Raw genomic sequence first — 22652 nt, forward strand, 5'->3', positions numbered from 1 at the left:
TACCAGAAATACATCTAACATACAATTATAAACTCAGAACTTCCTTTTTACTGCTAATTTAAAAATCTCAAGTCCTTTTAAAAATTCCCTTATCTAGCTTAGAACCTTAACAGTTGGTAAGGATTTGGCAAGTATATAACTTCATCTTGAGTTTTTAAAAAAATATAACATTTTTTTGGAAAAGATGAAAAAAGGTCTTGACTAGAGAACATAAGAAAAAAAAGTGTTACCAGAAATAATATGAGAGGAATTCCATATGACCACTTACAGACTGTTAATACACAGACTTTCTAACTAGTTGTTCTATTCATATGTTTTGTAAAATTTTTGTTTAAAATTTGATTTCTCCAATAGTTTGCCTACTGTTGCCAGTCTTTTCTGTATAACACATTTTGTTTTTTTCTAGGAAAAAATATGATTCGTGACCATTACTAAATCAATTATCAATGAAAGGAAAGAGAGAAAAGGTACTATTTTAGTTATCTAAACCTTTGCCAAGCTTGAATAACCTAACTCAGAATCCAAGGTGACATAATTATGGAAAAGAAACAAAGTCCAGTGAGGTTGAAAGCTTAAACTGCTGCTTATTTTAATATGAATAGATAAGAGATTGCTTTAAAAAAATAGGTTGGAAGCTATGTGATGGAGTGGGATGAACATAGTTTATAGTCAGACACGTGTCTGTGGATTCTGGCTACTCTACTGGTTGGCAAGTTATTGAACCTCTCTGAACACCAATAGCATCCTCTAAAATATGAAGAGCTCCACAAACGTTGCTTCATTGTTCTGAGGGCTTAAATAATGTATGCAAAGTTCCCGGAATTTAGTAGGTGTTAAATAAATAGTAGACATAAAAGAAATTTTCCGAATGCTAAAAGTCTTGCTGGCATTTCACATTTGATGAAATAGACCCTCGCTCTTAGACCATGTTTCGGCACAGCAGTAAGAATTCATTGAAAATGTTGTAAGTCAGAGCTTGTCCCTCCTCTGATCTCCACCCTCTCAGTGGCTCCATTTCATTCAGAGTAGAAGCCAGAATCCCAACAATGGCTAAGAAAACCGTGTGTCATCTTGACCTCTGTTTCTTCTCTAAGCTTGTCCACTTCTCCTCTAATGGAATAGAGCTTTCCAATAAAAAGGCATCCTTTGTTTCAAAACTTGAGTAGGATGCATTTCATGTAAGAATAAGCTGTGACCCTTTGACCTGAGTAGTTTCATTAACTTGTCACTTGAATTATATTTAATTAGTCTTAAACACTTGATTTTTCTATTGTTCAGAAAAAGGCTGTATGCCGGTTGCCTCCCAGTTGGTCTCTTTGTATTACTATTTCCTGCAATGGATGAAATGTTGCAGTAAATTGTGTCCAGCTGAAGTTGTGAAAGCATTTTCAATGAATAACCATGGGAAAGGATTTGATATTACACCATTTTGACTTTCCAGTCAGTTTCGTTTTTCCCCCTTTTTCTTGATAAGCAACCATTTTTGGTTTTTGATTATTTAGACAAACACTCCTTTGAGCTACCACTATTGGTAGATATCAATTATTATGTATTTTCCAAGTTAAAATGGAATATTTTAATCTGGATAAAAAACCTATTGAAAAGTGGATCTTATGGAAGGTATAAGGCCTTTATAAGTAAATCTTGAATAACTTTGGCATAGAGTTTTCTATTTCCTCAACTGCAAAGATAAAGGGGGTTAATTTTATGATATAACACCTCTTTAAGTCTATAATTTAATGAAGGAGAATTTCATAATAAGAGGCTTTTCCTCCTTTCTCTTCCTTTTAGAGTAAACTATATAAGAAGAAATGAGCCTTTCATTCTGTGGTAACAATATTTCTTCATATAATATCTATGATGGTGTGTTGCAAAATCCCTGTTTTGTGGATGCCCTCAACCTGGTCCCTCACGTCTTCCTGTTGTTTATCACTTTTCCAATATTGTTTATTGGTAAGTAACCTACTGTCCTACAGTTCATCACCTAGCATTTATAAGAAGAGTCTTGTTAATGGCTGAGATTTGGTATAATGTTGATGTAATTTCTCCAGCACGAGAACTAGCATGTAAGTCTGTGGGAAAAGAACAAGCAAGTATTTCGTTTTCCAATTACTTATGTTTTTGGCGTTTGATATTCTATAGATAAAGTAGAAGTCATATGCCTTCTTAGAAATGGACTTCAAGTAGCAGCAGTTTTTTAAAAAGAGGAAAAGAGAATTATATGAGATAGATCAAAAGTATTTGGTGAGTGCTTGCTTTGTGCTAGGTGAAGAGAATGAAAAATGGGTAAAACACAGTACTTGCCTGGAATATTCACAGGAATTTTCCAGTGAAACAAGTGTGTCAGAAAGTGAAGAGAAATGCCAACACCACCTTGTAAGCGCATTTACAGATACAGGAACAAATTATCCTGGGCGTTTGCCTACCAGAGCAACTAACTCTCTTTGGGGCTGGTGGGGACAATGCATGGAGTGACATGTTTGGGGACTTGAAAGATACAGAGCGTGCAAGTAAAAAATAGGGTGTGTTTCAGGTAGAAAGAGTACATGTGCAAACTATTTAGGAAGAAGGTAAAAATATAGTTTTCCCTATTATTTTGTAGTTTACATATATATATCCACACAAAATACAATTATTTAGAGCGATTATGTATAATTTGTATAACTTTTCCAAAACAACCAAAATAGACCTTCTAAAATTATAAAATATTTTTCATGTATAAAAATGACAGAGATTAATGTAATAAACATTTATTGACTTTACCACCCTCACTGTAAGGAATCTAAAAGTATGAATACCATGTCCTTATCCTCTTACTCTTCCTGCATCCTATGTTCCTGTCCTTTCAAAAGAGGTAACCACTATTTTGAATTTGGTGCTTAATATTCCCATGCATGATTTTGCTCATAAAAATAAATGAGAAAACAATCAGACTGTTCTGTTAAGAAAGCAAGCATAGGGGCTTCCCTGATGGCTCAGTGGTTGAGAGTCCGCCTGCTGATGCAGGGGACGCGGGTTTGTGCCCCGGTCCGGGAAGATCCCACATGCCGCGGAGAGGCTGGGCCCGTGAGCCATGGCCGCTGAGCCTGCGCGTCCGGAGCCTGTGCTCTGCAACGGGAGAAGCCGCAACAGTGAGGCCCGCGTACCTACCGCAAAAAAAAAAAAAAAAAAAGCAAGCAAGCATAATTTAAGGATCGGCTTTAAAGAAATGTTTAAAAATAATTTGTAAGCTTTTATTTCTTCATTGTACAAGTCTTAACTGAGGGATTACTATGCACCTAGCATTCTAACAGTGACCAAAGGATTTCTGTTATATGACATATATTATGCAGAGGCCAACATAACTCTTGGTACATAGTTATTCATGTCAAACAAATGCATAGACATTAAATATATTGGGACCAGGACTTCTTGTTGTATGTGTGGTGGCATTTGTAGGACATTAAGAATGCCTTTTGGCCAAAAGTAGAACATTGTTTTTTATTGCAATTTTACAGTTAATAATTCCTTTTTGACATCCAGTTAACTTATTGAGAGCAATTATTATTACAGTCCTGTTTGCATCTCTAGCAGGGAACACAGTGGCTGGCAAAAGGGTATTTGAATCAAGTGGAATTGGAATTAACATTGTCAAAGGGAAATGGTGGAGAAAAATGCAGACTACTGATCCATAACACTGGCTACTTGAGTTAGTGAGAAATCATAAATAAATCTCAAAGAAGTATCAGGCATAAGGAAAATGGCAATGTTGCAAAAAAAGACAGAGTTTACCTGCAGGAATTTACAGCATAAATTCTAGTAGAATATGTGAAATGTAACTAATTTTCAAATAATGAACAACTAAGATATGAATTAGTATTCTTTTCAAAGACTGCTTTAGGGGTCCCTTTTGTCCAGAAATACAGAAATTTCTTCCTTCAGTACTTTTAGTGCACAACCCCATTCATTCTTGGAAGTATGTGGGGTTTCTCTATAGTCAAAAAATTGAGAAAATGACGGTGACAAAAGAGACAAGAGTGGGGTCCTTTCTTAGCACCTCATATATGAGTTGACATTACTCTGTGTTTTTGAGGGGAAACCATCAAAATTTTTACTAAAACGTAATCTGGTAACTAGTTCTTTTCTTCAGTGAGCAGCGAAGGGTGAACCTATAATGTTCTTGAGTCTCCTTACAAGCTTGTCAATCAACAACACTTTCGCTTTCTTTGAGAAAATACCACTAGCACTGCTGAATAGTGCTGGCCGGGTCATAGGTTATCATTTTTCTTGCATGATATGCATATGATTAAGAGTTGACTCAAGCAATGGCTCCTATATTTCATCACCAAGTATGGGGTTTTTTTTTCGGTCAGTCCTCCCACAGATCCCATCTTTTGAAAGATTTGAGGCTCCAAATAGCTTTTATTAATATGATCATTAATTTATTTTTCTTTGGAGTGAATCAGAGACCTGTCAGTAAGAGCTTAATGAGCATGAGATAACCAGGTTGTCATCCAGAGTTTGTGTTATTCCTAAGCAAGGCAACAAATGTTAACGTGTTAACCTAGGCAGTGTTGGAAACATTAATTGAAGTTGTTCTTTTTTTTTTTAACATAATGAAAATAGCCCAGGATTTCTATTGCTATCCTAGAAAGGAATAAGGTTTCAGGACCCCACTGCCACCCAGCATATCACAATGTAAATTATTTCCATGATTCTAATTGATCCTTTGTTTCTCTCTTTACCTTTTTCAGGGTGGGGGAGTCAAAGCTCAAAAGTACAAATTCATCACAATACGTGGCTTCATTTTCCTGGACACAACCTGAGATGGATTCTTACGTTTGCCCTCCTATTTGTGCATGTGTGTGAAATAGCAGAAGGCATCGTTTCAGATTCGTAAGTGACTACACTTAGTTAATGGGATTACACAATCCTAGTGGGTACGTTGCTATGGATAGCAGTTAAGAGTGTAACGTACCAAGTCAGCCTTAACTGTTTGGTTATAACTTATTAGGTGCCGCAGCTGTCACCCGTTTTATACGATCAACATGTATGTTGTCTGTATTTTTGTGGTGCTGCATCCTTTCTCTGATAATACAAGTTCGGATCTCTGGGGCTTGTGCTCATTGCTGTGCTTTCTGTTTCTTCACTCCTTTGTCTACAAAGCCCTGGCAGAAAATTCTCTCTTTTTAAACATTTTGACGTTTACCTTATCTTTCAAAATAGATATAAATAGCAAGAAAGATTGTCTATTTTAACATGTAGCTCCAATGGTTATATATTTATGTATAAATATATATACATAGTTCTCAGATATTTCAATTTACTTTGTAAAATAGGAAAGGTAGATGAGGCAGGCATTAAAGGAGTCTGAGAACCAGTGAGGATACAGCTACAAATTGAGGCAAAGCACGTAACTATTTCAAAATCAGGATTTGTCATGAATCCCCTATTTTTGAAGGAATTTTGTCATTCTTATAAAAGAAGAAGTTTGTATTAGGCAGTTAGAATGTAATGAATTCTATTGAACTTGAACATAATGTGGGAGAAATATTTTTATCACATAGTAACAGAAAATAAACTCAAGTAATAGGAAAATTTCGATTACAAAATTACACTAAATGGTATATCTTTCATTGAAGAATTGATATGAAAAGATCTTTAAAGTCTAAAACAGAAAGTTTTGAAAATCGTTTTCCTCTTATCGAATAAGAACCTCTCCTGAGGTTTACGTTTTTCTGTCGCAGTTAACAAGGAATGAAACTTCAAGAATTTTGTCATGGAGCCATCTATTTTGTAATGTTTTATGACAGTTCTTTGCATATATGTGCACATGTTAGTTTCTGATTGAAAGGAAAATCAGAGACCCTAAGATATGTCGCCTCTCCAAGCATTTAGAAGCTTATTGGCTGTTATTGAGAATTGCTTACAACTCTTCGGCATTTTTGTATTATATTTTATTAGCATATCCAATTCTAGTCTTCATTTTTTTATTCCCTTAACATATAGGCTAATTCTCCATGTTTTTATGTACTTGTATATAGTGGAAGTCCCATGTGTCCTAAAAGCTTGACATCGTGTGGGCAAGGATGAGTCCTCCTTTCCAGCCTCATGGTTGATGTGTAGATTCAGTCAGAGACTTAGGACAGAGGCTGAGCTAACGATGAGGACATGTGCTAACGACGGAAACTTTTTTTATAGCCGTAGTGATATAAGAGACCCATGCTAAAAACAAGCAGAAATACACCTTTGATCTTGTGCTACCCTCTCCCATTCTTTTGCTGCAGACTCTTCTCCTTCCCCTTTTCATCCAGGACTCTCCAAAAGACATCTTGCAGTTACTTCTGAATCCAAAGATTTTGTTTGCTTTCTCTCATGCCTTGTCCTATTCCGGAAACTGCTTCTACAAGTATCCCAGAGAACATTAATGTTGCCTTCATGGACATCTTTTCCTCTTTAACATACTTATTATATTTGACACCTCTGATCATGCCTTGTTTCCTTCTTTCTTTTTTTTTTTTAACAAAATTTTAAGAACTGTTTTTTTACCCAAAATATCACAAATGCCCATTATAATTAGTGAAACAATGCGCATGCTTTCCTGATTGAATATTTGATTTTCCTTTTTAGTAATACAAATATTAAAGCTTTTAATTTTTCTTTTGAAACATCTTGTTTTGCACCGGTTTTCCTAAGAAGTATTCTCTTTTTTATTTCTATCTAAATAATTTGTGATTCTGGTGGAGATACTCTCCTAGGTCTAGGAATCATTTTCAGTTTGCTCTTTAATCTGATTTGATTGGTTTATTATTAGAGCATGTAATTTATTAAATGAATACCTTCTGGGACATTAACATCTTCATTATAGTCAAATATTCCATCATTTTATAAGTAATTAATGAGTATTAAGAAATAATATATATTCTTTATAGGAGACAAAATTTTATTGAGTTTACTCATTGTATTGCTACAGTCCTGTGTGTTCATTATTTTTATATTATTTAATCCATCAAATTCGAAAAGTGTAAATTAAAATCTTCACTATTATTGTGTTTTCATTTAGGTTTTCATTTCTATCATTTTCTCTTTTTTTGAAATTGTTCTTTTGTTTTCTGTGCTATATAGTTTTTGGTTTTCTCTCTAACTTTCTGACTAAAGATTTTCTGCTATAATGGGATATTTATGCTTCTACCAAAACACTTAAGTCTGCAAATTTTTCTCTAAAAATAATAGAGGTTAAAGGAAAGAATAGGGTTTTGGGACACTCAAAAACTATACTACATTGTAAGTAGAACAGTTACAATGTGATAGAAATCTTAATAAAAATACTAGTATGGTTAAGAAACATATTAAATTCCTAATAAAGAAATAAAGTAAATATAACCCTTCCTGTAGCTTCTGCTATCTTTATTAATCCTTTATTGTTGCCTCCCTTACTGTTTGTTATTCTTTTTCTAACTTCTTGAATTGACTACTTAATTTATTTATTATAATAATTTCTTATTGAATATGTTTAAGATTATAATTTTCTTCTGGGTATGGTTTTGACCACATTTCATAGGCCTTGATGGGTAGTGTGCTCATTTTTAAATTTTCTAAATATTAAGTGACCTTCTGATTCTTTCTTTGCTTCAATAATTAAAGAGTATTAGAAGCATTTCTTAATTTCTGTAACGATGAACTATTTATTTCCTACTTTTTCTCTTTGATTATTTGAACTGTTTCTGGGAGGAGGTGGGTGGTTTTTAAGCCAGCTCTTACACTATCATAGTACTATCACATTTTCATTACCCTCTTTGTATTAATAACTCCAAATGTCCCTGATTATGTTCCAGATCTCCACATACACTTGCCTTTTAGGCATCTTCTTTTGCGTGTTTATTAGACACCTTCACAATCCACACATTCCTCTCTCCAATGGGCTCTTCCTCTTAAAATCTTATCACCATCTGCCCAAGCCCCCTGAGAATTGTTCTCTACATCTCCATCACCGTCACACTCATACCCTAACGCTAAGTCCTGTTCATTTTGACAGTCTTTTCCAAGTGAACATATGACTTTAAACATACAATTAAAGCTATTCATAATTTGCTATCCTACCAACATTAAATTACAGTTACTTAGGAACATAAGTGAAATGGTTTAAAGTAAGCCTGTAACATACCTGCAAAACACCTTCCTAACTCATACATGCAAATTACTTCTCCATGTAAAGGTCTCATCACTCTAACCTCTAAGTTACCCTGCTCCAAAAGTGACTCTTCTAAGGCTTACTGTGGTCCAAAGAGAAGGGAGAAAAAGACTGTCAAAAGACTGTATTATCTCCTTCATGTTACTGCTGGCAAAGCTCAACTCAGGCTTTCATCATCTCTCACCTGGCCTCTCCCCATAGTTTACTAACTACTTTCCTTCTGTGTCTCTCTCTTCACCTCAGACACACACAGTACCTACCAACTCCATCATCCACACTACTACCAGATTGATCTGTCTCTAAAACCCTAATCTTATTCTACCACTTTCCTGTTAAAGTATTTCTGTTTTCTGCAAGATTAGATTTTAGCTCCTTACCGTGGCATACAGTGCCTTTCATAATACAACTGATCTCAAACTTACTATTTAAAGAACACTAAACTACTTGGAATTTTACACATTCTGTTCCCTGTTTGTTAAGTGCTCTTCCACCGCTTTCCTGACTAGTGGCTTCCTTTTTATATTTCAATTCTCATTGTCAACTATACCTTTTCTGAAATGACCTTCCCAAATCTTCCTCTTTCCTTCACTCTTGAACTATTTACTTCCTTCTCTATACCGTTTGTGTACCAGTATATTTCAATAATTTGAGAAAATGTAAATGTTTAACTGTATGGTATTATTAATACAAATGGACTTGAGGGCAGTTTACCATGCACATCTGTCCTGGCCTATTTCCAATCCACCTGAAGCTCTTTATTGCCCTCAGAATGAAGTCTTGTGTCCTTGCAGCCACACTGAATTGCTTGTAGTAGTACCCTTGGACGTATCTAGACCCTCTTCCTGGAACAGTCTTACTCTGCTTCCTCTAAGGAGCAATTCCTCTTCTTAAGGTCTCAGTTTAGAAGTCACTCCTTTCTCAAGGCTTTCTCTTTCTCTGTCTCAGGCACTAGCCTTGCATGCATTCCCAGTCCCTTCACCTGTGTTATAATTCCCTATTTCCTATTGTTCTTCTCAATAGACTGTAGACTTTGTGACCACAGACACTATATCTTGTCTTGTTCGCTGTTGCATCCCACAATCTAATAGTGTCTGGACCAGCAAACACATATGTGTTGAATGAATTAATGAAAATGGAGAAGCCACTGAAGGCCATAAAGTCTGGGAAAACTATCAAAAGAATAAATGTACTTTAACATACAGTAGAGTTCATATTCAGCTGATTGTTTTTACTTGCTTCAGGTGTTAAATTATTTCAGCAGTTCTGCCCTTCAGTATAGGAATTGTTATACATTTGCTTTTGTTGTAAGCATTGTAACATCTTGTTTAGCTGTATTTAACCAACCCTCCATGTGAGGGTAAGTCTTTTCAGCAGAATTATGTCTCCCAATGTAATCTTCCTTGTATATTCTCGTAGCATTCTGTATATAAAATACCTCATTCTGTATTTTAAATATTGCTGAGAGAACGTTTTAATGAAAAAGTTGGAAACAAAATGTGACGCTGTCTGGAACCATCAGCTGTAGACACTGATACTGTCCCGCTCTCTGTAGACGGCGCGAGTCGCGACATCTCCACCTCTTCATGCCGGCCGTGATGGGATTTGTTGCCACTACAACATCAATAGTATATTATCATAATATTGAAACATCAAATTTTCCTAAATTACTTTTAGGTAAGTATGATCCAAGTGTTGTAATTGTTGTTTTTTCCCCCAAGAGCTATTTGTTTTTCTTTTTCCTCATAGTAAATGCTCTCAGCGAGGGTAGGGATTGGAAGGCATGAGAATTCTTCTTTAGTCTCCCATTAAATGTGGAGATGAAGTAAGTTGTGTTATTATAGGCTGTGAAAACTCTATCCCCTCAGGACATCTGATGAGCAAGTCACCCCAGCTAGTTCTGCGTGTTTCTGCCTCTGGTTTGGAGGCCTGAGGCATTTTCCGAAGATCCAAGTCTTTCATGGATGCTGTGGGCGTGTCATACTCTTCCTAGAATTGCTCTTGAGGCATCAGGGCCTCTCTGCAGCGGAGTGTGGTTCACTGCATGCTGAAAACTATACTCTCCTGAGAAGCAGCTGCCCCCAAAGCACAGCCCCTCACATCTACATCCTGCCTAACATTACTTTTTATAAGCCTCTCTTGCCTTCTTGTCCTGTGGAAATCAGAGGCTGTCTAAAGTTTTCCTAATTTTATTTTTTGCTTTATGCTGAAATAAAGAACTCATTCCAAATAGTTACATGTAATACTGTGATCCATCCTTGCATTCCTTGGTGTACACTTTCATATAGAAAGCTGAGGTGAAGTTACAGAACGTGGATTATGCATGGGCTGCAGGGGACTGTGTGTCCTCTAAAATGGTAGGCAGAGTTGTATGTTTTTGTGTGAGTAAATGTTTACAGTTTTCTAAGGTTCATGGATTTCGTTTGATTGTTATTTGATGAAAATGACATTGACTACTGAATATAGCAGTTAGGAAAAGGAATGATTAAACCACACAAATATTATTTTATTTGTTTATCCAGAGGATATTAAAATTTGAAATGAATAAGTGATACGTGCTGATTATTTAATTCTGTGTTGCGTCACATTATATGATTCAGCAAAGGTAATCAAATAAAAACAAGTTGTCAGGGTTCAATATTCATTTAAAAGGCTTGTCCAAGTCAGAATTATCTTAATAGAAAGCCGTTTGGTATAAAATTGTAGGCAGATATTATTACGGAAATCTTATGTAGATGCCAAAAAAAGGCAACAGCAAAAATACAAATAACATTGGGAATTCAATACTCTTGACATTAAGTTTCTGAAAAACTGATGTGGATATAAGAGTTATAAGATGTGATTAGAAAGGAAATGTGCAATTTAATAATATTTTGAAGGAAATGCAGTCAGAATCCGGCTCTGAATTTTTATGTAGATACAAGACAGAGGGCACAATTTGATCATATTTCTGGAAGGACTTACAGGGTTAAAAGCTAGTCTAACTTTCTTCTTATTTTAGGAGAGAAATATTTGGACCTAGAAGAATCACACATGTTAAGAACCCAGAACTAGTAATTTTGTCCCAACATTATATTACGAACATCACCAAACATACAGAAAGTTGAAAGCATTAGATGAATACTTATTTTTCTACCACCTAGATTCTTCAGTATACATTTTCTTCTATTTATTTTATCAAATATCTACATCTTTCCACTCCCCTATTCATCCATCAATTCATCTTAATTTTTGATGCATTTTAAAGTAAGTCACAGGCGTTGCTATTCATCACTCCCTGATTATTTCAGCATGCATGTTATTAGCTAAAGTTAAATATTTGTTTGCAGTTCTTTTTGTGAGATAAAATTTACATACCAAAGTACAGAAATCTTAATTTGTTAAATGCATACACCTGTATAACCCTATCATAATCTAGAACACCGTCATCATCCGTGAAAATTTTCTTGTGCCCCTTACTAATCAATCCTCATTTTCATCTCTGTAGAGGCACATCTAACCGATTTTTTTCTCACCGTGGATTAGAGTTGCCTGTTCTAGAACTTCACATAAATTGAATCACACAGTGTAAACTCTTCTGTGTAAGACTTCTTTCTCTCAGCATGATTTTTGGAGGGTCACCCATAATGTAATATCAATCAGTATTTTGTTCTTGTGATTGTTGGGTTGTATTCTACTGTATAAATATACCACAGTTTTTCCATTCTCTTGTCAGTAGACCCCTGGACTGTCTTCAGATTTTGGCTATCATGAAAAAAAGCTGCTATAAACATGCATGTGCAAGTTTTTTGTGAATGTATGTTTTTATTTCTTTTGGGTAAATACCTAGGAATGAAATTGCTGGGTCATAGGGTAGGTACATAAATGTTTATATTTGTAAGAAACCACAAGATTTTTTCTCAAAGTGGTTTATTTTACATGCTTACTGACAGTGTGTGGGAATTCCAGTTGTTTCACATCCGTTTGAAGATCTTGATTTTCTAATTTAGCCATGCTGGTGGGTGTGTACTAATAACACATTGTGGTTTTAATTTGCATTTCCCTGATGACTAATGATGTTGAACACTTTTGATGAGTTTATTGGCCATTTGTTATTTTTGTGAAGTGCATATTCATATCTCCTGCCCACTTTTTATTGGACTGCATTTTTATTATTGAGTTGTAGGAGTAGTTTGTATATACTAGACACTAGCATGTCATCAGACACATGTTTTGAGAATATTTCCCTCCCAGTCTGTGGCTTGCAAACTCATTTACTTAACAGGGTCTTTTGATGAACAGATTTTAATTTTAATGTAGTATAATTTATTATTTTTTCGTGTATAGTTATTGCTCTCTGTGTCTTAAGTCTTTGCCTTCCTTCAAAATATGTTGCCCTCATATTCTCCTGGGTTTTTTAAGAAGCTTTATACTTTCAGTTTTTATTTTTAGGACTGTGATCCAGTAAAAATCGGTTGTGTGTATGGTGTATGAGGTTGGTGTCAAGGTTCTTTTTTTCCAACTGTATAGCTGTGTTTGAGCACCATTTGTGGAATAGACTTTCCGTTTCTCATTGGATTTCTTGGGGAACTTTGAAAAAATTAAAGCAAATGACTTTAAGTATGATCTATTTCTTGGCTCTATATTTTCCATTCCTTTGATACAGTCATGGATTTTTATGCCATCACTATTCTGTCTTGATTACTGTAGCTTTGGAGGTCTTGAAGTCATGTATTACGATCATACAGCTTGTTTTCTTTGTTTTTCTCCCAAGGCTGTTTTGGATACTTTAGTTCTTTTTTATTACCATATACGGGTTAGAATCAGGTCGTCAGTTCCTACTTTAAAAAAAAATTCCTTGGGGGGCTTATGATAGGGATCGCCCTGAATGTACAGAACAATTTGGGGGAGAACTGACATCTTACAAATGTTGAGTCTCACAATTCATTCTTTACTTTTTTAGGTCTCCTTTCATTTCCTGTAGCAATATTTTATAGAGATGTAGAGATCTTTCATGTCTCGTTAAAATTATTATTAGCTTTTTTGTTTTACCACTGCTGTTATAAATGGAAGTGTATTTAAAATTTTATTTTCCAATTGTTTCTGCCAGTGTGTAAAATACAACAGGTTTTTTATATTGACTTTGTATCTTGCTACCTTGGAAATTCACTCATCACTTTTAATTATTGCTCTGTAAGTTTTTTGGGATTTTCTATATAAACAAACATACCATCTGAAAGTAGAGACAGTTATACTTGTTTCTTTTCAAACTTTATGCTTTTTTTTTCTTTTTCTTGCTATATTGCACTACGTAGAACCTCCAGTAAGATGCAGAATAGACATGGTGAGAGTGAAATCCTTATCTAGCTCCTGATGTTAGGGGAATATAATCTTTCATACTTAATTATAAAATTGATTATAGGCTTTTTTTTTTTTTTTTTTGCGGTATGCGGGCCTCTCACTGTTGTGGCCTCTCCCACTGCGGAGCACAGGCTCCGGAAGCGCAGGCTCAGAGGCCATGGCTCACAGGCCTAGCCGCTCCGTGGCATGTGGGATCTTCCCGGACCGGGGTACGAACCCGTGTCGCCTGCATTGGCAGGTGGACTCTCAACCATTGCACCACCAGGGAAGCCCTAAGCTTTTTATATAAGACCTTATCAAGTAAGTTTTTTTCTATGCAAAGCTTTGCTTTCTCAAGGGTTTCTTTTTTTAGTCATGATAAATGTTGAATTTTATTGAAAGACTTTTTTTTCCTGCATCACTTGTAGCAATTATATTTCTGTTGTTTCTGCTGATGTACATTGATTGGTTTTTCAAATGATAAAGTAACCGAGCATACTGGGCTAAGCCATACATTGTCATGATTTGTTATCCATGCTACATATTGCTAGAGTTTGTTAGGGTTTTTTACATTTATTGTAAGGGATATTGGTCTGGGTTTTTTTTTTTTTTTTCTCACAATAGCTTTGTCAGGCTTTTATATGCTGGGATACACAGATGAATTGGAAAATGTTCTCTATTTCTCTGTTTTCTGAAGGACATTGTGTGAGATTAATTTCATTTCTTCCTTAAATGTTCAGTAGAATTCACCAGTGAAGTCATCTGGGAAGTTATCTTTATTTTCTTAACTTTTTATTTTATATTGGAGTATAGTTGATTAACAATGTTGTGATAGTTGATAGTTCAGGTGTACAGCAAAGTGATTCAGTTATACATATACATGTATCTATTCTTTTTCAAGTTCTTTTCCCATTTAGGTTGTTAGATAATATTTAGCAGAGTTCCCTGTGCTTTACAGTAGGTCCTTGTTGATTATCCATCTTAAATATAGCAGTGTGTACATGTCAGTCCCAAACTCCCTAACTATCCCTCCCCCTCATCCCTCCCCCCTGGTGACCATAAGTTCATTCTCTAAGTCTATGAGTCTGTTTCTGTTTTGTAAATAAGTTCATTTGTATCTTTTCCTTTTAGATTCCACATATAGAGAAAATTTCTATTTCATCTAAGTTTTTGGATTTATTGTCATAAAAGTTGTTCAGGATATTCCCTGATCATACTTTTTAAGTACATAGGATATGTAGGGGTAACTCTTCTTTTATTCCTAATATTGGTAAATCTGTGTTGTTTTCCTGATCAGCCTAGCTGGGGACTTATGAATTTTCTTGATCTTTTCAAAAAAATCAACCTTGTTGGATTTGTTCATTTTCTCAGTTATTCATTTTCTATTTTATTGCCTTTTTACAGTTATCTCTCATCTTTTTATTTTGTTCATTGTTATTTCCTTAGCTTTTAAGGTGGAAGCTTAGGTCATTGATTTTGGACCTAATTTTTTCTAAAATAAATATCTAAAGCCATAACTTTTCCTCTAAGTATTATTTTAGTTGCAATTCTTAATTTTTTAATCTGTAGTATTTTCCTTATAACTTAGTTGAAATGTTTTCTAATTTCCCTAGTGATTTCTTTTTTAACATATGGTTAATTAGAAATGTATTTTTTTTACATCTTTATTGGAGTATAATTGCTTTACAATGGTGTGTTAGTTTCTGCTTTATAACAAAGTGAATTGGCTATACATATATCCCCATATCTCCTCCCTCTTGCATATTGTTTAATTTCCAAATATTTGGAGATGTCTAGATATCTTAGTGTGTGGAAAAATCCAAAGGTTACCTCCATTATCTCTGCCTGGTGTTCACACTCTGTATACTTTGAGTGTGAGTGGACCTGTGACTTGAGTGTGAGTGGACCTTGAGTGACTTGAGTATGAGTGGACCTGTGACTTGCTTCCAGCCAATAAGGTTTGGCAAAGATGAAGATACCGAATCTGTTGAGACTGTAGCCCTAGTCCACACCTGGATTGCAGCCTTGATTCACAGAAACTGTGAGATAATAAATGTGTTGTTTTAAATTTCTAAACCTATCGTAATTTGCTAAACAGCAATAGAAAAGTCAATATGCTTATTCTTGATTTTTAATTTAACTTCATCGTGATCAGAGAACATTCTTTATATGATTTCCATGATTTTCAATTTATTGCTTCTTGTTTTCTGAGTGAGTATATAGTGTGTACGAGTACCATGTGAATTTAACAATAATGTAGATTTTGCAAAGGTGGTGTATTTTTATAATATTAAATATCAGTCTTATACATATAAAGTAGTTCAAGGTGGTTGATAATGTTCAGACTTTCTAAATCTTCATTAGGCATATGTGTATTTTTTATTGTCTTTATGAAAAATGACACAGTTATCATAATTAAAAGTTTAAAATTTTCTGATAATACTCTGTCTTGAAGTCCATTTTATCTGATACTAATATAACCACTCCGGGTTTCTAATGCTTCTTGTTTTCATTGTATAGCTTTTTCCACCCACTTATTTTCAATCTACTGTTTCTTTATATTAAGGTGAATCTCTTTAGATAGCACATAATTTGGTCCACTTATTTGTTCTAAATCCATTCTGACAATCCCTGTATTTTAAGCTAAAAAAAAAGATATAAGTTTCTATGCCAATGTTCAGTTATTTCTCTCTAAGGAAGTTGTGATCACCCTTAAACTTTCTGGTTTTGATAAGTGCTGTCCAAGCGGGATTGTCTTATGTGTATTTTAGATTTCTTCTTGCTCATCTCATATTCATTTGTACTGAGCTTTATTCAAAGTTCAAAGTATACTGGATCCTTGATGACAGATTTCTAGGAAAGTCTGTGCGTTCATCTCATATTTCTGCAAAATGCTGGCTGTGGTTATGAGATGATATAGATCCCTACTTTTCTGACCTACTTGTGGTCTAGTTTGCTCTATAGGATCAGTGTTCTTCTCTGTGTACTGTGAATGCCTGTGGTGTTTTAAACCATTTGGGTGAGAAGAGTCACTTAACTTACCTGAATTCTGATCAGTAAAGCAGAAACCCTATTACATTGCTACATAGATTCCATAATAATTCCAGGATAACACCCCTGGCAATTGCAACATACTTACTAATGGATAGGTTACACAGTTTGTTAACTCTTTATATAATCAGGGCTTCTTAAAACACAAGACCAAAATATAAAGTTAACTTTAAAGTCTATAGAATTAATTACATGTTAAGTTCTGAAGAGTATAGTCTGTCCTATTTACATGTCTTCTTATATCTGCACATCTATCCCACATAATCAGAGTGGAAGCACTAATATTTTAAAGTCATTATCATACTTCCAATTCAAAACTCCAAAAGTACACTAAAGCGTATCTGTTGTTTTGTTAACAAATAAAATTATCTGGAAATAGAATATCTTAAATTGTCCTTGTCAACACTGTATGTATATTGAAATTTCAGTGAAGCTTTAAAAAATAGCAGTGAAAGATTGTATCTTTTCTTTTTACTTTTTATTTTTTCAGCCTTATTCCTGTATTGGGTAATGGCCTTTATCACGAAAACTATAAAGTTGGTCAAATACTGGCAGTCTGGTTGGGGAGTATCAGACCTGCGTTTCTGCATCACAGGCATAATGGTCATTTTGAATGGACTCCTGATGGCTGTGGAGATCAATGTCATTCGCGTCAGGGTAGGTATCTAGTGATTTTTGTATAGTTACTGGAGTTCAAAACCTGAATATTATCATTGTCAGTTAAGAATCAGTATTTAAGAGAATAAACAGTGAAATATCATCTATGTGTATAAATATAAAATTGAACTAATTACTAAGTTTCAGACCATTAATGTTCCCAAAATCTCAGTGTGACCCTGGAATCTATTTACTGTATTCATTCATAAATATTCATCAAGTGCCTATGGTGTGCCAAACATTATGCTGCGTCTATATTATAGATGAAACTGTTTTCATCAGGTAGTTCCATCATCCATGATTGGTCCAAAGCAAACCTGGCTTAATCAAATTAGTGTATTCGTAGAGATTTTGAATGGAAAAGAAAATAACCTAATCCAGTTTGCTCATTTCATTGGTGAAGAAACTTCCGTAGGTATAACTCTAGCTTTATAGCCAAAGTAATATGGTCAAGTCTCATACCTGGTCTGTGATTACAAACCTATTGTACTTCCCGCCACATAACGCTGCCCGTTATATAGTGTGATATACTAGTGACTGAGTTTTCAATGTTCATTTTCCATCAGAGCACTCTGAATTTGCTGTGAATGACAAGATACATGTTGCAATGGGTAGTGGAAACAGCGAACATTAGCCAGACCACAAATTAACAGAGTGACTCAACAGTGGTGTTGATAACACATTTAAGCAATCTGCACGATGTAAAAATATTCATTTAGTTGAATCTACCACTAAGTATCATGAAATATCGTGAAAGGATATCACGAAAGATTGATTTTTAGTGATAACTCTCTTTTAAAGGGGTAATTGATTTTTAGCATTGGCCCAAGTGTATTAAGTGTGAAATTCTGGAATTTAATTAGAATGTTTTCACAACGAAAGGGATTTTTTTTTTCCTCAGAGGGATATTTCAGAAAGGGATGGAAAGAAGTATGAAAATATAAATTTTGGCCTCATGAAATGAAAATGTAGAAAAGGTTAAAATTTTATTTTTAGTATGTGGAAAAAGAGGTTGTTATCCTGTGGAATTTTTCTTGCCACAGAGATATGTGTTCTTCATGAATCCTCAGAAAGTAAAGCCTCCTGAAGACCTCCAGGATCTGGGTGTGAGATTTCTTCAACCGTTTGTGAATTTACTGTCAAAAGCAACATACTGGTGGATGAACACGCTCATCATATCTGCTCATAAAAAGCCTATTGATCTGAAGGCAATTGGAAAATTACCAATAGCAATGAGGGCGGTAACAAATTATGTTTGTTTGAAAGATGCATATGAAGAACAAAAGGTAAGTTAGTATCTGTTTTTCATGTCCGTGATTGTAGAGAATGGGCCTGTTAATATAAAGGCTTAATAATAATAATACCTACAGTTAAGGAAGAGCAGATTTTCTCAATCTGTCTTTCCCAGTAGTTTTGAGTCATGTTAACTGGGCTGCTGAGAATATACCAGAAGAGCCTATGAAATATGGTGTGTGAGTTGCCCAGTCACTACATGAGGAGGGACAGAGAGAACACTGTCTTTTCTCTAGGACCTAAGAATTAAGTTCAATAATTGTGTATGTCTAATCCTTGCCACCACATATTAATAATGCATGGAATTTTTATTGTCTTTTTTCAGGTATCTTGTCAATAATTTTGTTATTTAAAGGGAAAGTATCCATGAATAACTTTTGAGAAACTAAAACCCTTAAATTAATTATTAATTAAAATTTGGATTCTGTGTTTCAAAATTGGGGAACTAAATTAAATAAAGGGGCATCACCTACCTACTCCATGTATCATGCTACCTATCTGGCAAAATTGCTTTCTTCTTGTATTTTCTCTGGGTATTTATAATTGCTTTTAAAAATTTAAATATCAAAATCTTTGGATATTTTCAATTTGTCTTGTTATCATTCTGAGTAGTTCTGTGTGAGAGCCACCGTGGAAGGTGTATTTTATATTGCTATCACCTACAGATATTATTGTAATTAAAAATAGGAGTATTTACACCAACATTGGAAGGGAATTGGGTATGATGGATCAATTAAAGAGTTTTTGGCTGTTCTAAATCAAGATCAACAAAGCATTTATGGTAAATGATGAAAATGACCTCTGTTTTGTGTCAAAAATGTGTGTTATGAAATTAATATTGCAGGAAATGGTTACTACAAACGAACCTGAGTCACCTCTCTGGTTTCACCTCTGGGAAAAGTATTGCATAATATATATATATATTTTTTTGCGGTACGCGGGCCTCTCACTGTTGTGGCCTGTCCCATTGCAGAGCACAGGCTCCAGACGCACAGGCTCAGCGGCCATGGCTCACGGGCCCAGCCCCTCCGACTGGGGCACGAACCCGTGTCTCCTGCATCGGCAGGCAGACTCTCAACCACTGTGCCACCAGGGAAGCCCTTCATAATATTTTAAAAACTTCTTTTCTAAAGCAAAGATGAACGCTATAGCCTAAGCATAGCTTAAATTTTCTGACTGCTCTTTATAATACAGAGTCACTTGAACTCAGTGTGTTAATGTCTTTTATCAGTAAACTTTAAAAAATAACTGAATTATTCATCTCACAGGGAGTTGAATATGAAACACGATTGAACTGTAATGCATTGAGTTAGCTTCTTTGCCACAGTGAAGAAACTCTATCTACTTCCTCTCCAAGATGTAATTATAATTGTTCAGGTCTTAAAATCTTTTCAGCACATGATTATAGAAGTGTGAAGCCATGAGTTGGCTTAAGCAAATATGCCATTCTTCATTCTGCATTTCTTTGAGGAATAACTAGGAAACACAAGTCTAATGTAACTTTTAAAAAATTATCGACCCCCATTTATGGAGATGGGAAATACCTGGAGAAGAAACAATTTGAAGTTGGATGATCTCTTTTGTTTAGCTTGTAACTTGATAGGTGAATCTCTTGTGATCTGGTGACTTCAGAAATGTTAACTAGACTGTCAATAACCTGGACCTTTGTATTTTACTATTTTCTTTTCCATACAGTGTTATTTGGTAGTATTCATGACAAATTTATTCATTTTCTAAATCAAAGGGAATTAAAATTAGTTTGGTCTTAAGAATTTGGGATCATCCTTTGACAACGAAAAATAATACAAAATGTGTGAAAAACTGGCCTGGTTACTCTTCATTCTCTCTATTTCATTAAAACACATTCAGTAGTTATTGTTTACAAAGGATGCAAGGATACCAGACTATATGTACCATATTGAAAGGGATTCAGTAACATTTATTTTTAATCTTTTAAAATATAAGAAATATTGGAAGAGATGTCCATAGTTCCTAGGATTAATTGCTGCTCTATTATTTTATTATGGTTCCTCAAGGTGTTTATTTTTTCTTTCAGAAAAAAGTGGCCGAGCATCCGAATCGGACTCCATCTATATGGCTAGCAATGTACACAGCTTTCGGGAGACCCATTCTACTTAGTAGCACATTTCGTTATCTTGCTGACTTACTGGGTTTTGCTGGACCTCTCTGTATTTCTGGAATAGTTCAACGTGTGAATGAAACCCAGAATGGGACAAATAACACAACAGGAGTAAGTTTGTGGTGCTTTTGAAAGGAAACATATTATTGGCAAATTTCTTTATACTTTTTTAAAATGCAGTTTTATGAGCCATTCAAACAGGCTTATTTACAGAGAATTGAATGCTTTTTAAAAGAAAGAAAACAATAATTTTCCTTGTAGAGAAAAACATGAGTGTATGTATTCAATGAATGGACGTGGCCAGCAAAATTATTTCTCAGATTCAGAGACTATAAACATTTAATAAGCGTTTACTGTGTGCTGGAAACGATGCTCAGAAATTTCATATTGATTATTTTATTAGATCTTTATAGCAATTCTGTAAAGAATTTTCATGCATGAGTACATGAGGGTGGCTGAGTCACTTTTTTAGAGGCCTATGACCAATGATATTGGCAATGTGATTTGTAGTATGTACTTTTATCTTTTCCTATATAGTAAAAGCCATCATCCTGTTTCACAATTATCAGGGCCAGTCACATTATACTTTTATTAGATATTATGTTACTGTTGGGGACTATATAGTATAAATTATTTGCTGTTATAAATTTATATCTTGTATTTCCTGTTAAGAAAGTCTGCATCATGAACTTCCCACCTAGTTTCTTTCTAAAATAAGAGTTGATTTCCCTAGTTTCACATATAGAAACTCTAGTCCCGATGAATCAATTTTCCTTTTCTATTCTCTCAATCTAATTTCCTGTCCTCTTTTCTTTACCTTTTTTTTTTTTTTTTTTTTTTGCGGTACGCGGGCCTCTCACTGCTGTGGCCTCTCCCGTCGCGGAGCACAGACTCCGGACGCGCAGGCCCAGCGGCCATGGCTCACGGGCTCAGCCGCTCCGTGGCATGTGGGATCCTCCCGGACCGGGGCACGAACCCGCGTCCCCTGCATCGGCAGGCGGACTCTCAACCACTGCGCCACCAGGGAAGCCCTTCTTTACCTATTAAAATTGTACACATTTTCAAAGCCTGCAGTAAATGCTGCATCTTCGGTGAAACTTTTTCTGCTTGTCCTCGTTGGAATTTGACTCTCCTTGGTACCCTTCTAACACGTTGTTCACTTTGCGTTGACACTTACCATAAATGCTATTTATAATGAAGCAGGTTATTTGTGGATATACTTACCTTTCTAGGTTGTGAGCTCTTTTAAACAGAGCAACTAAGAACAGTTCCCATTTGTGCCCACAATGCTTAGCCCAGTTCCTTGCATATATTAGTGCTCAATTGTAATAGAGGTGAACCAGATATTTTACCATTGAATACACGTTTGTGATGTTTTGTCCCTAGTAGCCTGATTTACATACAGATATCGGAATTCCACATAGAATTCCATCATCCCTCTCCCTTACACATATTAACCATGTATTTTTCTGAGAAGGAAGACACTTACACATTTGTACGTATCCCCAGGAAAGAAGAGGAAGGGGACCAGAAGTAGAATTTAACGGATCTAAACCATAAAAACTGAAGAGTGCCCAAATTGACATGTGTTGATTTGAGTGTTGCTTTTCCCTTACTTCTAACAAACAAGTTACCATATGCTAGTTACAAACAAAAAGCAATCAATCTGTATATTCTTATGATGACTTAAGTCATAATCTGACTAAAACAGTTTTTCATAAGTTGTGTTTTGTCACTGAAAGTGTCATGTGGGTGAAATAAATAGCCAAATTATGTATTTTATAATTTATTTCATTATATGAATTCAGATAGATGAAGATCAGAAAAAGTCAACTCTGTAGAATTATTTTAAATTAATAAGGCTATGGAAATTGTATTTTAGTTTCATTGGTCTTGGAAATTTTATTTTTGTCCCATTGGTCTTTCTGACCGACTATCAGCTTTTAGCTTCTACTTCTAAATTACAGTCTAAACTAACTTCTATCTTGGTTTACTATTTTCCAGTTAACTAAGGTAGACTATATC

At 35.0% G+C, this 22652-nt stretch overlaps 1 protein-coding gene across 13 annotated transcripts in view; it reads left to right on the forward strand.

The window, feature by feature from the left end:
- Window positions 1-22652, forward strand: part of ABCC9 (ATP binding cassette subfamily C member 9) — a 331111-nt gene that overhangs the window by 179224 nt on the left and 129235 nt on the right. For all 13 annotated transcript variants that reach the window (XR_013830487.1, XM_079936823.1, XM_079936819.1 and 10 more), the window contains 7 exons: window positions 407-467; window positions 1792-1953; window positions 4734-4875; window positions 9723-9844; window positions 17028-17194; window positions 18238-18480; window positions 20544-20738. Coding sequence is in view for 12 of the 13 variants with exons in the window: in XM_079936823.1 (XP_079792949.1) it covers window positions 1812-1953; window positions 4734-4875; window positions 9723-9844; window positions 17028-17194; window positions 18238-18480; window positions 20544-20738 (1011 nt within the window). In the remaining variant the exon portion in view is untranslated. The remainder of the gene's footprint in view (window positions 1-406; window positions 468-1791; window positions 1954-4733; window positions 4876-9722; window positions 9845-17027; window positions 17195-18237; window positions 18481-20543; window positions 20739-22652) is intronic.

The sequence above is a fragment of the Stenella coeruleoalba genome (genome assembly GCF_951394435.1).
Source record: "Stenella coeruleoalba genome assembly, chromosome: 11".
Classification (NCBI taxonomy): domain Eukaryota; kingdom Metazoa; phylum Chordata; class Mammalia; order Artiodactyla; family Delphinidae; genus Stenella; species Stenella coeruleoalba.